General features: G+C 37.7%; 1 protein-coding gene across 1 annotated transcript; it reads right to left on the bottom strand.

The window, feature by feature from the left end:
- Positions 1–448: 448 nt before the first annotated feature.
- On the bottom strand, positions 449–17,590 carry LOC132795618 (uncharacterized). Its single transcript, XM_060806415.1, is given in 10 exon segments — positions 449–2,387; positions 3,969–4,612; positions 4,679–5,112; positions 6,169–6,386; positions 7,252–7,392; positions 8,650–8,745; positions 9,594–9,769; positions 16,546–16,614; positions 16,616–16,653; positions 16,686–17,590. Coding segments are annotated over 10 exon segments (3,327 nt in total). The 5' UTR covers positions 17,409–17,590; the 3' UTR covers positions 449–1,599.
- Positions 17,591–18,056: the final 466 nt, after the last annotated feature.

Here is an 18,056-nt window from a genome sequence, read left to right on the forward strand (position 1 = left end):
ATATATAGAAGAAGTACATCGACATTTAACATTTAGAGTGTTTGCTCAACTCCTGCTGTAGCTTCAATCAAATTCCCTACGTCTCAGAAAGGATCTCTCACATTATGATAGCATAATTTCATCTCCACCTCATCAATCATTAACATCAATCACACTCACACACCACACACACAGTTCAAATCGCAACAGTTGGATTAAGTGTGCGGTAAGTTCACAAATCTTCATTCATTTTAATTATCATACACATCAATTTTGAAATACGAATGTGCGTTAAGGTGGGAATTGTATGTGTGTATAAATAGTTTTCTTTTGTCTTGTTTTTCCACCCTTGAGTGGAAATTATTTTCATTGATCCGTATCACAAATTATTTGGCAGGTATTCCATAAATTTTGTAAAAGATTTTCCTCGTTGGAAAATGTATCGCATCGTTTTCTTTTTGAAGGGGGGCAAAAATATATTTACGGGACAAATTGAGAATATCATTCACAAACATTTACATATATCGGTTATTGAGTATTTATCAATTAATATGTTAATTGAATTGAAACCACAGATAAATATGGACGTCAAAATAGTGCAATTTATAGTGTGTTCTGCACAAATACTATTCTATATAGTGTGAAAAAATTTAGAAATCGATCAAAGTTATCTGAAGCGAGGTGGTGAAATATCATTTGTAATGTAAGATATGTGATATCAACAAAAAAAAAATCTCGAAGTACAGTGAAAATTGAGAAAAATAGAGCTGATCGATAACACGTAAAATAGGTTACTCAGCATAAAATTATCTATCAAATAACTGATCGATAACTTGTAAAATTGGTTACTCAACATAGAGTTATCGATTGAATAGCTGATCGATAACACGTAAAATATGTTAGCATGTCGTCAATTAAACATTTAGTACTTACATATATTTTATGTAACGCTCTTAATTACTAAAACGAAACCTCGGCAAACTGTGAGGCGTATTTGAATAATGCAACATGCAACACATGATTATCGATAACACACTTATCACATTGATCAAAACGACATTTAATTGAAAGTTATCGAACATTTGAATATCCTCTATATGCGATATATCGTTGAAAACATTTACATTGAATTGATATCTAAATATGGACGTCAATTTGGACTCATTTTGTTGATTAACACATGCTATTGTAATATTGCTGGCAAGTGATCAGTAATCGAAAGAGTTATCGGGGGCGAAGAATTCGAGACAGAATCGATAAATCGGGGATTGCCATTTGTATTAAGTATTCATTGTAACGAGAATATTGTCAACAGGAAAAAGTAGAATCGGACATTTTGAAGGTTGCCATTTAAAATCAATATTATTTACCATCTATAATAAGTAACGTTATAACTGCATTCAATATCGATAAACATATATATATGGACGTCTATTAAATACTTCGTTAAGTCGTGAAACACGCAGACAATTGAAATCGAAGATTCGTAAAGACTTAAAGCCGAAAAGAGATGTGAAAGGAATGAGTGAATGAGTGTCTTGAATGGAATGGAAATCGTTGATAGCAGAGACTATTAAGTAAGAAGTTATATCCTCAAACATTAATTAAACTTCGCGCTCATTAAACTGCAGTCCCATTGATAACGTCGTAGACCTCGCGATATTGAGATTGGGACTGTTGAGATTGCGATTGCTGTTGCGATTGCGATTGTGGCATATTGATGCCGGTAAAGAGACTGGCATGGGAGCGACGACGTTCGCGCTCGAGTTCATCGAGATCGAAGGCATCGCTGACCGCAAAGCTCGCACGTCGCTGCGCATCATCGAAGGCGTAAGCGCGCTGAAACTTGGGCGGATGCACCTGAGCACTCACAACTGGAGGCGCCGCATTGTTGGCCACATACAACGGCTGCGGATGATGATAGATGTTCGCATTGGCGCTTGAGCCGTGACTATAGTTCGATGGCGACGAGGGAATCGCTGCTGGCCATTGAACGCCCGATTTGCTGGCTTGAGATGGCTTTGATGCTGGCAGCAAATCCTCGTTGGGCCGAGGAGGCAATGGCAATGGCAGCGTCAACGTTGAGAGATAACGATTCTGTTGCTGCAACTGCTGCTGATGCTGTTGCATTAGCTGCGTGAAACGCTGCTGACTCGCACTGAAGCTGCTCTGCAGCGAACCCAAACTGTCCTGGCTGCCAGCCGGCTGACGCATAAAGCACCGTGGGAGCGTCCGACTCTGGCCATGCTCTGAGGCGAGGCGCTGCTGTGAGGCCCATGGCCAGATCTCGGATTGTGGCGTGTGCAGTGACAGATTCGAGTTGAGTTTGCGCAGCTGTGGCATCGGCATCGCTGGCATCGGATCGACGCACATCGAGCTGCGGCGCGGCATTGTAAATTGTCCGGGATCTGTGAAGGAAAATACGAAGGAATATGTCATTTAAAGTTATGAAAATCTCAAGCGAACATTTCACCTTTAGCTATCTCAATATTATATAGCTTCCTATTAATTGCAGTAGTTATGAATTGACAAGTAGATAATACATCAAATATACTAGAACTTTGCGAATGCAAAGACCCTGTGGTTTTAGAATTCCTTGGGGTACAAGCAATCATTTCACTTGTGAAGACTTGAAATATGCATATCATTTTACTTATTCCTGCTGTTTGAAATGTGAGATTCGATATTCTTATGTGCAATACATATTCATGGTTTTTACTTAATGAATACATAATACACATTTGACTTCTAGAGACCCTTTAGTTATCTCAAAATTCTATAGCTTCCTCTTAATTGCAGTAGTTAACAATTGGCGAGTAGATAATACATCACATATACTAGCATTTTGTGAATGCGAAAAAAAACTAGCGAACTGTTGTTGAGTTGACTTGTTGAGACCCTCTAGCTTTAGAGTTTTTTGGCGTGCAAGTCGCTTGTTATATTAATTTATGCTTTTCCACTTGTGGAGACTCTTTAAACAGTTGGAAAATATGCATTTTTTCACTTTTTTTTCTGCTGTTTAAAATATTAGTTTCATTATTCTTATTTGCAATATGTGTTGCTTGTTTTGACTTTATGAGTGCGAAAGTAACAAGCGAACATTAAACTTTGACCCTTCGCTTTGAATTGGTTTTCCGTAATTCGTTTTATGACTACAAAAATTACAAGCCAACATTAGACTTTGAGAGTCCCTTTACTTCAAATATGTATGCAGCTCTATTGCTTGGAAGTCGGTTTTACTAAGTCGTGATAACTAATTCGTGTAATTAACAATTTATCACATAACTAGCAACAAGCGAACATTCGACTTTGAGAGACCCTTCACCTTGAATACGTTTTAACTAAGGCGTTTTACTTTATGACTGCAAAATTAACAAAAATTTGACTATGAAAGACTCTTCACCTTGACTTTTACTAACTCATGGTAACTAATTCGTGTGATTAACAATTCATCATATAACTTTTTACTTTATGAGAACGAAAGTAACAAGCGAACATTCGACTTAGAGACCCTTTCGTGACACTTAAACGGATATCTTATAATGCTTTCAACACTGTCGATTATTTGCTCCAAGTACCTGGATTGGATAATAAAGATACGCTGTAACCACAATGCAATGCAATAGATACCCTGTAATTCAGTAAATATAACAAGCATACATTAAACTTTAAGAGACCCTTTGGTGACAGTAAAATCTTCGACGAACGAATATCTTATAATGCTGTGAACATCGTCGATTATTTGCTCCAAGGACATTAAAATTACAATGTATCCACAATGAAATGCAATAGATACCCTGTAACTTAGCAACTATTGGTATGACTGCGAAAGTAACAAGTGAACATTCGATTTTAAGAGACCCTTTCGTGACACTATGCTTTGATCACCAAGTACCTGGATTGGATATTAAAGATACGCTGTAACCACAATGAAATAAAGTAGATACCCTGCTAAGGATCTTAAAAGCACAGTCACAACCTGGACTCACCGGTCACTACGTAGAGATGATCGCCGTCTAGAGTGACGCCAGGTGGCGTCCGAAACTGCCGAAATCCGTTGTCATCGCCATCGGCATCATCATCGTTGTTGTTGTTGCTGCGCTCATGCGAACTCTCCTCGTGGGAGCGTCGCTTCGACGAATGCGACGGCAGTGGCGGCTCTGGCGACTCCACAGAATCTTCGCTAGGGATGTAGTAGATGTTCTTGGGCTTGGCTCGCATGCCGGCTCGCTTGCAGAACTCGTTGAAGAGCTCGTCCTTGGTTTTGCGCAGACCACGCTTCAAGCCGCAGAGACGTGCCTCGGTCATGTCGTCGTCTTCTTCATCGTGCTCTTCGCCGCGATTGCGTGGCAAGTGCTGTGTGTTGGTGGCCATGTTGCGTTGCTGTTTGCGCTGCAGCTGGGCGCTCGGATTGAAGATGTCGGTGGCCGTCGAGACGGAGCGAGTGAGTGGAAACTCCTGTGGCAAATCAGCAAACGTCGCCGGCGGTGCGGGTAGCGGCAATGTGGCATGCAACGGCAAACGTGTTGCCGCTGGTGCTGGTGTTGGCTCCATGCACAGCTCGTTCAGCGACTTGGCAAAGCTGCGCGAATGCAGATTGCACTTGGACACCGCTGGCTTCTCGAAGAAGAAGCTGTTGAAGAACAAGGAGAAGGAACCAGGTTAACCTTAAGACAGTTTCAATTTGTTTGGCTCTTACCGTCGCTCCAGGTCATTGTGCAAATACAGATTCAAATTGGAGCCGCCACCACCACCAGCAGCAGCAGCAGGAGGAGCAGCAGCAGCATTGGGATGCTTGCGGCACGCATAGCCACCGGGCAGTGTTTGCGTGTTGCACGTTGCAGGCAACGGACCGCGACCCGCATCGTGCACTTGATGCAAGCGAGCGTTCATCGAGCGCAGCAGAAACTGTTGATACAGCTGCTCCTGCTGCTGATGCTGCGGCTGCAGCGGATCACGCGACTGCTGCTGCTGCTTGGCGGATGCATTGAGCGACTCCTCCGAGGATGCCAGCGCTGCAGCGTTGCCTGGTTGCCTGTAGCGCTTGTAGGAATGCGTACGAGCGTGCTGCTGCTGCGACTGCTCCTCCTGGATCTTGGCATGTATGTTGGCCACGCTGAAGCAGGGCAAACGCTGTGGAAGAGTGGGGAGCAAAGGACAAGGACAACATGTTCGAATGGAAAAAAAGGATGAATAAGTTACAGTCACAGTCAATGGGAAAGAAAAGTATTATATTTCATTATTGGGTGTTGCAAAACTCATTATCAGAATCAACAGAAGTATAATTACAAGTAAGAAAGCTACAGTCGACTGTGAGATACCAGCTATCTATATTAAATAGAAGCTAATTACAAAATTTACTAAATTAATATACCAGAAAAATATTAAAAATATACCAAAGGATATTTCGATGTTGGAATTTAACATTATTACTAACCTTCTCATGATTATTTAAATTTCATTAGATTTCACATCAATATATGTACATATATATACTTTTAGTATATATTATTAGTATATATAGTGCAAATTATACCATATAGTGCAAAATATACCAGATTGTCAGTCAAATTAGGAATCATAGAAACTATAGTTATAATGGTCTGTACCCAAATTCCAGACTTTTTGTTTTTTGTCGATTTGGGGAAGCGAAAATGGGCGTGGCAAAAATTTGAAACAAACTTGATCTACGTTCAAACATAACAAATGCTATCAAAAAGAATTATATCTCTATCTCTTATAGTCTCTGAGGTCTAGGTGTTCATAGTGACGGACGGACAGACAGACGGACATGACTATATCACCTGGGCTGTCAAATATATATATTCTTTATTGGATCGAAGACAATTCTTTCTGTCTGTTACAGACATTTCCTGCATGCACAAAATTATAATACCCTTCTACCTTCTATGGGTAGCGGGTATAAAAATACATTCAGCACATCAAAAGAACTCTTTGATTGCTTAACATTCAAAGAATTGCTTTCACTTTGCTTCCTTGCTCGCTTTATGTTATGTGATATGCAGACATGCTGCGACCTTTGGAAAAATGTATTTTGATGCAAAGATTCTTGGTAAACTGCAATAACAATATTGCATTGCTTTGAACTAAATTAATTTCGACTTTCATGAGTACTGTGATAATCATAATTATGAAAGGCGGATGTGACTCCTCTGTATGTGTACTTACGCTGTAATAACTGAATTCCTGCAGATGAATATACAGAAAGATGTTGAGCACACCGACAAATTCGGTGGCAATAAAGCCAAATACGAATAGAAAGAAACTCTGACCGTAGGTAACCTTGAAGAGCGCTGGTTGCAGCGGGGAACGCGGTCGCAACTTCGAACCGATCTCTGCTTTTAGTATCGATATATAGGCTATCAAACCGATCAGCATAATCAGTCCTGAAAAGAGAAAATCATTAACGGTGGCATCATTAAAATTGATATTGAAATTTTGATGTTATCATTGTCATTTATCTTAATGCTAATATGTGCATTATTTTTAGCATTATCAAGCTTTGGACTCAATGTTGGAATTTTATTGATATCATGCATTAGCATTATCCTGATTACTGAATTTGCATTAGAATTTATATTAATAACTTTGATATCATTACGATAAGCATAAGAAAGCGCTACAGTTTAATTTGGATTGGCGTAAGCATTAGCTTAACCAATAATATTGAATTTGAATTTACTTTAATATTCAAGTTTCAAATGCATTTGAATTATTATAGGACTTGGCATTAACTATCATCATTGCTAATATGTACGATTTGAATCCTCATAACTAGCATTAATATTAAAATTATTATTATCATGAAACATTAATTTCTCATCAGCGTTAATATAAAAATTAGCATTGTAGTTGAACTTTCATTAGAGTTCACATTAGCATTATTTTTAAAATTAGCATTTTCACTGAACTTGCATTAAAGTTCATATTAGCATTGGCATTAAAATTAGCATTTTCGCTTAATTTTCATTAGAGTTCACAGTAGTGGAGTATTAATGCTGATATTGGCATTATGATTTACATTGAAATTTAATTTCTTTTGCGTATGCAATTAGTATTAGTATTGGAGTTAGCTTTATAAAAGATTGCATTGAAATAACTATCGAATTAGCATTTGAAATAGTGTTAAGCGTTTAACTCTAGTAATCGCATTACGATTAGCATTGAAAATTTCATTGAATGTTAAAATTATCATTGAGTTATTGCATTAAAGTGAGCAATTGTCATCAGTTTTATTATCCGCGCACTTACCACTCACAATGAAGAGGATGCCAGCAGTAAAGTAGTAGAGACTGTTGCGATGCGAGCACGTGGGGATCAGAAAGATGATAAAGCTGATGACTAGCACAATGCCAGCGCCCAGGAAGATGGGACACGACTTGGTTACCGTATCTGCAAAAAGAGAGAGAGCGGGCGATAGTGGTTAGCAGAGCAAAGCTGTTGCCTGAATGCTTTGACCATGAGGGAGGAGGAGCAAGCGAAGAGGATAGATAGTAAAAAACGAAACAAAAAAAGTAAAGCGAAAAACAAACAGAAATGTGAAAAGTGAAAGTAGCCATGTCGTGTGGTTTTTTTTGCCTTCGGCGCTGGCTCAGGTTCAAAATCAAAAAGCGAAATGCGAAAAGCGAAAAGCTTAGACCAACCAGCAAAAAATGTGCAAAAATAATACAAGAAAATGGGAAAATGTGAAAAATGTCAAAGAACAGGAACAGCAGCAGCAGCAGAAGCAGAAGCAGTTGGTTGTCTAATAGTTTTTATGGTATTTTATTGAATATATGAAATTGCCACCAGCGGCGCCTTTGAAATTATTAACAATGCTTTTGCGCTTTATTTGTTGTGGTTGTTTGTTTGCTGCTTGCTAATTGAATATTTTCAGTTCAAAGATTGCCAATGAAAAGGAGAGAAATAAAAACATAATCAAATTGCAATCGAAATCAATATAGGCAACACACACACACATCGAAAACTGCGTAGGAAAACGGAAGATGATGATGAACAGAGAGACAATGGAAATCGTCTGTGTACAATAAGATTTGTTCTAAGCTTCTACTTTTACTTTTACTTCCACTTTCGAATGCACTTGCAGAATGTATTCATATGAAGTGCTCTTGGGGTGGAGAATGGTCCTTCTCGATTTTAAGTCTCTGCTAATCCAATTAGAAACGGAGGAAGCTGAACGAATAACTATTGAATTCCCATGAAGTATTGGTAGAACGCAATCTCTGCCCCCTTTCTCTCACTCTCACTCTCTCTCTCGCAGTCTTTGGGTTCTCTCTCGCTTCTAAGCATTAATCCCGGCATGCATTTAATTACCAGCAATGCTACGGATTGTAAGCTGCTGCTGCTCCTTGCTAATGGGTGTTGTCCTTGAAGCCAGCTTGCACCAACTGCTGCTACTCATCTCGCATTTAAGCGCCAAGGATTTTGTTGCGTACCAACAAACAGCAACCAACCAACAACCAACCAACCAACCAACCAACCAACCAACTAACCAACAACCAACTAATGCAAATTCAAATACAAATGAAAATTCAAATGCAAAACGAAAATAGCAATGTAACTGAAAGTGATGGGAATTATTATAAATTAAAAACCGTTTGCTGCAGCTGTTGTGTAATCCGACAACCACGCACACTTACTACTACTTACAGGGTATCGCTGGCGTCGAGTCGTGCGGATCCGGTTGATATCCCTCCTGGGGGAAGTAATCAATTTTGACGCAGTTGTATGTGTCGACATCCTTGCCTGCAAAAACATTTCAATTACATGCAAAACACGCAATAAAAATCGCTCTGTGTGTGTGTGTGTGTGAGGATGTGCCACTAGCACATACCCTGTACATTTTTGATATTTAGTTTTGTGAATGGTATTGAAGGTTTTTTCGCAATTGCGATTAAGGCATGTGTTTATTCGCCAGCTTCTTCTGTCTATATACATGTTCATGAGTTACAGGGTATGCTGGACTATATGCTTTGAACATTTTGCATATTTGAAGAACTTGCACTTTTGTTGTTAAGTTTGATAGAAGTAAAGGGAATGTTGAACTACATTTTTCAAATTTCCTATATTTTGTGTACAGTTGCGTGTTTGAAAAACTTGTAAAAAGTATTGTATATTTACAGAAAAATTACAGGCTATGTTGAACTTTATTTGTAACTTGTCACATGTGTTGTCTGTAGTTGTGCATACTGCATGTGATTAAATTATATGTTTGAACAATTTGAATGAACACCTTGACTCTAATATACCCCAATGCTGCTCATGTGAAGCTACAGGGTATCGGTGTGAGGCAAATAAATCAGTTGTGACAGCCCGAGTGCGAGTCAGAGTCACTAATTGGCGGCTGTTGCTGCATTTTTGTTTGTTCACTTGATTGACTGACACGATGATTGGTCAACTACCAACAACAGATGATTGACTGACTGACTGACTAACCAGACTGACTAACCAGACTGATTGACAAACAGTTTGACTTGCATATTTTCTGTTGGTCGGATATTACTCTGTTGATTGCACTGAACGTGGCGTATACGCAATGTCATTGACTCGAGCATTTGTCTTCATATTCGGAAGTTGGAAGATGGGAAACTCACCTGGCAGCGTTGTGCACAATATCCAGAGGCTGGACTTGGTGTATTTGGTTAGGTAGACGCCATCGTCGAGTGCCTTGAAATTCGGCGTCCCATTATATTTCGCATTGGGCAGCTTCTCCTCCGTATAGAGCCATTGGGGGCCGGCCAATGCGGCTATAACAATTGCCACCGAAATGCTGCAAAAACGAGAAAGGCGAGAGACCCAAAAAAAAAAGACGAGGACATCAAAAAGCCACTCTGCATACGTTTCTCTCGCTCTCTTGCTGCTGTCTCTTTCTTTTGCTGTGTGGCCTGCAGTCTATGCATGTTTTTCCACCGATAGCAACACCCACACATCCACACACACACGCACACACACACACACACCCACCCAAACACTTGCAGGCAACAGAGCCTTACAGTTTGGCAGCGCTTGTAATGATGTAAAATACCAGCGTGTGGGCTTCACTCCGCTCTCTCTCTCTCTCTCTCTCTCTCTCTCACACTCTCGTGCGTGTGTGTGTGTGTGTCTGCTGAATGCTGATTAAAAATATCTGATGTCTGTGTCGTTAGCAGCAGAGAATAATTCGTTCTCTAAACTGAACACAATGCTCAACTAGCTTATACGCAGCAATAATCAAATATCATTATGTCATTTTGCATCAAGAAATCGGTGAAATGTTTATTAAAAAGATGTCTACAATGAGAACGCCATACTCTTGTGACATTGAATCATAAAGCATCAATTGCGCAAATACTTCACAGTTAACACCTAGCACGTTAGAAAGCTACAGTATTATTCTTAAAATATACTAAATTAATGTACTAAAATATACCATTTGTTATATGTGGTATATCGGTATACTATTCCGGTATTATTCTTAGATACCAAATTAATACACTTCAAATACCACAGGTTATATTTGGTATATTTGGTTAGAGAACTACAAAGATTTTTGCAATGACACAAATCGCACTAATTATCAATCAACAAGGTTATGGCCAACTTTTAAATAATAATTAGAATTTCGAAAATATTTTGTTAATTTATTCAAATTATAAAATAAAAAATTACTTTAAACTTTAAACTTTTGTATAATATTATAACTTTCTGCTATGAAACCACGATAATTAAAATAATTTAATTAAACCAAAGGCCTTTGTTAATTTAAATTATATTTCTATTTTTCTTAATCAATAATAAAATATTTACAATAAAAATAATTGTAATTGTATAATCATTTTTGCTAAATAAGAGTTACGCTCGAAAGAAAGCAAAATAATTAACAATTTTGTATGTCGCACAATGTAAAACTCTTGCTATAAACAGAAAATTGATAAACTATATTTTTGCAAATGAAATATCAATAATTGAAGTCAACAAAAAAAAAAATAAAATGAATCAAAAGTCAACATTTCCTTTTGATGCCTTCAATGCTTGCAATGACACATAATCAATAAGCCGCAAGAATGCAAATACTTTCTTCAATTAATCGTTATACTTAATTAAATATGCTATGCGCATACATATATGTATGACTGTATTTACTTTATGATATAATTAATAACTGCAAGTGTGTCTTTGACCAATTAATGCGCTGAAAATTCCTCACATTTGTGACGCATTTTCTCAATAATAATTCACTCGCTGCGCAATTGCAAAATTGCAGTTTAAAATTTAATTACCGCAAGGAATTAACGATTGTCTTGTGAAGAGATTAAAGTATTGAAATTAACATCTTTTTGGTAAACAGCAACAGGTGGCAAATAAGCTCAATCTTTGAGTCTGAAGTCTTAGAGTTGAGCACAATTCGAAATGAATTTAAATGTCCCTCGACTAATCAAGTGTGCCAAACTCTGTTCACTTTAATATATTTTAAGGAGCATTCAAGTTACGAGCTGGCAACGGGACAGCTAACCAAATACTAAAAAAAAACACAAGGTACATGAAAGTATGAAAAAAAGCAGCAAGAGCGTGAAATAAAAAAATGAGAAGTAAAAAAGTGAGAAAGAACGTTAATGGGCTTCCAGTTGATATGCATATATAAATACCGCACAAATTGTTGGATTAAAAAAACGAGTAGTCGAGCGCGCTCGACTGTGAGATACCCGCTATGCATTTTGAAGAAAAGCATATTCTAAAAATATACCAAAAATCTTAAAAAATGTATGTAAGGTCATATTTGGTGTATTGATATAGTACTACATTCAAAATATACCAAAATGTGAGATAGTACCCTCTAGTCATATTTAATAAAACCATATTCTAAAAATATATCAATTTAGTACACCTAAAAATATACCAAAATATAACGAAGGTAATACTTTGCATATATAAGAATAATACCGGAATAGTATACCGATATACCAAATATAACCAATGGTATATTTTAGTAAATTAATTTGGTATATTTTAAGAATAACACTGTATGGTATCTTTCTAACGTGCTAGGTGTTAACTGTGAAGTATTTGCACAATTGATGCTTTATGATTCAACGTCACATTCAAAATATACCATAGCAATAGGCGTTTTTATACCCGCTACCCATAGGGTAGAAGGGTATTATAACTTTGTGCCGGCAGGAAATGTATGTAACAGGTAGAAGGAGGCATCTCCGACCCTATAAAGTATATATATTCTTGATCAGCGTCAACAGCCGAGACGATATAGCCATGTCCGTCTGTCCGTCTGTGTGTCTGTCCGTCCGTCCGTATGAACACCTAGATCTCAGAGACTATAAGAGATAGAGCTATAATTTTTTTTCGACAACATTTGTTATGTTTGCACGCAGATCAAGTTTGTTTCAAATTTTTGCCACGCCCACTTCCGCCCCCGCAAAACAAAAAAATCGAATAACAAGCGTAATTTTAAAGCTAGAGTTCCGAATTTTGGTATATATAATAACTACTATAGTAGTTATGATTTCTGAAAATTTGATTGCGATCAGATAAAAATTGTCGAAGTTATAAAGAAATATTTTGTATGGGCAAAAACGCCTACTTACTAGGGGTCTTAGTTGCTTTGGCTGACAATCTGGTATATTGTGCCGTCTATGGTATATTTTGAATGCGGTACTATGTCGATATACCAAATATACCATTTGGTATATTTTTAGTATTTTTGCAGTATATTCGGTATATTTTGAGAAAATACCGCAAATTATATTTATTTTATTCAAAATGGGTAGCGGGTATCTCACAGTCGAGTACACTCGACCGTAGCTTTCTTACTTGTTTATCATCCAAAAGTATTTCTTAAACAAGTAAGATAGCTACAGTCGAGTGTGACTGACTGTGATATACCCGGTATCCATAAAAGCATAAAAAGTGCTGTATTGATTTTAAAATATACCAAATTACAAAATTCTAAAAATATACCAAGAACTATATTTTGCATATCGATGTATTAATATATTCAAAATATACCATAGCATACTAAAAATATACCAGATTATCAGCCAAAGTTTCTAAGACCCCCAGTAAGTAGGCCTTTTAGCCCACACAAAATATTTCTTAAATAACTTCTATCTGATCGCAATCAAGTTTTCTGGAAAATTAAAGGCTAACGTTATATAAGATATACCAAAAATCGCGCTTTTCATTTGATTACTATAGATTTTCAGGGTCGGAAGTGAGTGTGGCACAAAAATTTGAAGCAAACTTGATCTGCGTGTAAACATTAATTATATCCTTTTTAACGTTTTGCATTCGTGAGTGCACTCATGCGACGTTCTTAACTCGTTTGCAATTTGCCTGAAGAGTGTTTTATTCAGCAGCGCATGAATATTGCATTCACTTGTCAGTCACAACAAGCATTCATAAGCATTCACTTAACTCTGCTGCATGATTCATTCGCATGGCAAATGAATGTCAGTCAGTCAAGACGTTTTCGGGCAATCGTCTGCCCAAGCGAGGGTCGCTCAACAAGTTGTGTGTTGCAGTCTTGCATTTGGGTTGCTGTTAGATAGCATTCGAATTTTTCGAGTGCATCGCTTTTAATTAGCACAACTCGAAGCTCGAAGCTCGATGCTTGCTATTGTTCTCTGCTGCCTAGCAACTGAAATCAAAATCTTTACTAATACAATAAAATCGAACTTGCAAGCAAAATCGATAATTATTAAACATGATTTCAATGCTCTCCCAAGGTTATTTATTTTGTGAACAAAATTGTGTGCGCAAATTGCGTAACATTTATGAAATAAACCAACAATATAATTGAGTTGACTAATTCTTAGAGAAATTTATAATGAACTAATCTGTTTGAGCAGCAAATGTCAATTAAGAGTTTTGAATTTGAAACTACACTTGTTTTAATTCGAATAGTTTCCTTTATCAAACTGTAATATTTATCAGATTATATTTAGTATATTTAGGAAATATACCACTAAAATACTAAAAATAAGACAAACATTCAAAATATACCAGATTTGCAGCCAAAGCAATTGAGCACCATTTAAAAGTATTTCTCAAATAAACGTTGCGTATACGCGATATTTTGGTTTTCTAGATTGAACTTAGCTGAACAAAGAAAATTTTGATTATATTTTACCAGCAGTTCATTTCATCTTTTATTGTAATAAATTACAATTTAAATTTAATTTATTTATTTCCTTATTGCAATGAAATAAGTCAAAGAAATATCATTCAAGATAGTTAAATATTTATTTGTTTGATTACGAAAATTAATATAATTTAAAGCTTCAACAAGTTTTTCATATTTCATAAAACAAATTCAATTTAATATGTATATTAACAGAATTTAAAGCCTTCACTCTTTTGCATATTTGATATGCATACATTTTTGCGTGTATTTTCTACCACATAATTTTTGTGTGTCTGCTTGACAAAGTATTTATGATATTGGCCTTCAATCAGCAAGGGGAAAGAAACCTGACAAATGCTAGCTGCAAAATCAATGTAAAGCTCTTCATGTGCGTTGTGATTGAGAGTAGAGTCGAGTCGAGACGAGACGAGACGAGAGTCCTTAACGTTTCTCGCACATCCGCTGGAAGGCGCTAAAAGAACTCGACGACGACGCGCGTATTTTGCACGTTTCACGTTTTGCCAGCAGAACAGCCAGAGAGCAAAAAAAAAAGAAAAGGATGAGGATAAAGGCGACAGGACAGTAAAGAAACAGCAGCAGCTGCCTTCGGCCTCAGCTTCAACTCTGCACTCAGAAGACATGCAGCACTATTCTGAGCGACATGATGACATCGTCCTGCGGAGGACGATGTCTCTGACAGGACTCTGACGACTGACGACTGACTGACTGTTTTACTTGTTCTTCGTCGGCCTGGCAAATAATTGTGTTAGCGACACAAATCACTGCAAAGTGGGCTTAATTTGTTCGCAAACTATTTGCACAGACTCTTGAGTGTTTCCAGCCTCCTTTACTCCCCCCCTCCTCTAACACATTTTCTTCTTCCTTCTCTTCCCTTCTATTATCAAGAGCATCAACTTTTGTATTTTTGCTATGCGCCATTTTCCATTTCACACACATTTTGCATTTCGCTTAATTTAGGCAAAAAACTTTTTCGACAATGACAATCGCAATTTTGCGATTTCGCCCTCGCGCATTCTTTCTGGCAAATTCTCGCGCTTTCGCCATTGCTCACAAATATTTGCAAGTTCAACAACAACAATTTCTCAGCTCATTTTCTCATCTGCAAACATTTACAACCTTGCGCTATTTTCTATCAATTTTGTGTGTGTCCTCGTTTAATTGCTTTCGACTTTCATAATATTAATTAAATTACTTGCTTGTTAATTGCAATTTCATTTGGTGCTCTTAAATTTGGATTAAAACAATATTACGTATACGCAGTGTTTGCAATTTCTTAGCAGCTTAGCTGCAACTTGTTGTTGCGTATTATTTCTGCGAAAATTAATATGCAGCATAAGTAAAAGCTTTGAAATGCAATCCAAACTTTGCGAACTATTGTTTATTGACTGCAAAAGTTTATTTTCGAATAAACTGCTAAGCAGAGATTGATGAGTTAATAGAAGGCGGGAAAAAAACATAATCAAATATTGATTGGATATATTATATATAATATTTGGTATACTGATATACTACTATACTCAAAATATACCATATAATACAAAAGAATAAACTGCATTTGACTATATTTGGCATATTAATATACTGATATACTTAAAATATACCATAGAATACGAAATAATATACCTAATGCTATATTTGGTACATTGAAATACCGCTACCCCTAAGATATGCCATGAATGGCAATATCGAGAGTTATATCGCTATATCAATACATTCAAAGTATACATAATATACCAAATGCCATATTTGGTATATTGATATACTACAACACTCAAAATATACCATAGAGTACAAAACAATATATTCCGAAGGCTATATTTGGTATATTGATATACTAATATACTCAAAATATATCATAAATTGCAATATCGAAGGTTGTATTTGGTATATTGCTATACTAATACATTCAAAATATACTATAGAGTACGAAATAATATACCTATTTGGTATATTGAAATACTGCTACACTTAACATATACCGAGTACAATAGGCTATATTTGGTATATTGACTACAATTTAAATCGAATGTATTATGATATAATATTTAATCTACAACGGAAAATGAAGAAACTGCTAAGCACAGATTGAGGAACTAACAGGGGGAAAATAAAACAAAATCAAATTTTAATTGGCTTCATTTCGATTGGTGCAAGTGTAAACTTTTTGAACATTGTTGAAATTTGATATTGTTTAAAATAAAAAATAAGATTCATAATTTGATTGTCTTGATTTCAATTTAACTACGAAAAAATATGAAAGTTTATTTGGATGAAACATCAGTATTAAAAGCCGTAAGCTGCTGGTGAAAAGAAAAACGATTGCAACAGGAAATGACAGCTTCACGCTTTTGCGCTGTCTATCAGTGCGTATACTTAATGTCGCTGTTGAGCTGAATTAAATCACTCACCTGGCTGCAACAGGTGTCAACAGCCACAGGTAACCACTTTTGGCTTTGACACTCGCACTGACTTTGCCCGTCTTGTTGTTGTTGTTGTTGCTGATGTTGTTGCTGTTGCTGATGCTGTCGTTGTTCATCGTGTCGACAACATGCGACTGATTGTCAGCAGCAGTTGCTGCTGCTGCCTCTTTTGTTGGTGTTGTGATGGTGACAGTACGCTGTTGTCTCTGCTGCTGTTGTCGTGTTTCATTCGCATTGTTGTTGCTGCTGCTATTGTTGTTGTTGTTGCTATTGGTGTTGCTGTTGCTGTTGCTGCTGTTGTTGTTGAGCTGCACACTATTAAACTGCAAATCGCTCAAACTGCTAATGCTGCCAAATCCTGTCGCCGGAATGCTGCCCGAAATTGTATTGATGACGCCCGTCTGTTGCTGCTGCTGTAGCTGCAACTGTTGTTGCTGCTGTGGGGTGCGCTTAAGGCAACCGCGTGGCAATGTTGCATATGGCGATTGCTGCTGCTGCTGCGGTGGATAACTGTGCTCGATCGAAGCGCTCGTTGTCAGCTGATGTTTGCCCAATTGCTGCTGTGCATCAGCATGTTGCTGTTGCTGTTGCTGCTGCTGTTGCTGTTGCTCGTAACTGTTGCTTCTGCTGTACTGTGCGCTGTAGCTAACAAGTTGTTGCGGTTGCTGTTGCTGCTGTTGCTGTTCGTAGCTGTTGCTTTGTTTATACTTTATGATGCTATTGCAATGTTGCTGTTGCTGTTGCTGCTGCTGGCTGCTGCTGCTGCGTGGCGTGGGCAGCGTACTGATGCTGTTGATGCTGTGCGTGGAAGCCACGCGAAACACATTTGGCACCGTTGGATGATCACGCATTTTTACACAGTCACAAAAAATACTTCAAAAAAAAAAGAAACAATTGCGTTGGCGCCAACAAAAAAAAAAAATGAAAATACACTATGAACACAAGTGATATTTGTGGCTGTTGCTGTTGCTGCTGTTGTTGCTGTTGCTGTTTTGGGATCTTGGACTGTTTGCCACGTCAACGTGCGACGCGTTTAACAACTGCTCAACGACTGAAATTGCTGAACGGATGCCAACAAAGCCAGCCAGGATGTCGAGTCCTGAGCAAAATAAACACGAACAGCAGCCGAGCAGAAAGCAACGAAGGGTTCGTGCGGCGACACCGCCTTACTGTGTGTGTGTGTCTGTGGCATGTGGCATGAGGCATGTGGCATGTGGCATGGGGCATGGAGCAGGTTTTGGCTGCCTGAGTGCCTGACTGCCTGGTTGACTGCTGGCGTCGCATCTACGCAGCTCAAAAGCGATTATAAAACAGCAGCAGCAGGAACAACAGCAGCAACAATGACCAAAAGACCAGCCACAACAATAACAGCACAGATTGCAGCTGCAATTTGAGCAACAACAACAATAACAGCTCAAGTTTGAGCTACAAGCAAAGCAGCAACAAAAATAGGAAAAGCAACAACAGCAACAACCACAACTGAAAGTCGCAGCAACAAT

The sequence above is a fragment of the Drosophila nasuta genome, chromosome X (assembly GCF_023558535.2).
Source record: "Drosophila nasuta strain 15112-1781.00 chromosome X, ASM2355853v1, whole genome shotgun sequence".
Classification (NCBI taxonomy): Eukaryota; Metazoa; Arthropoda; class Insecta; order Diptera; family Drosophilidae; genus Drosophila; species Drosophila nasuta.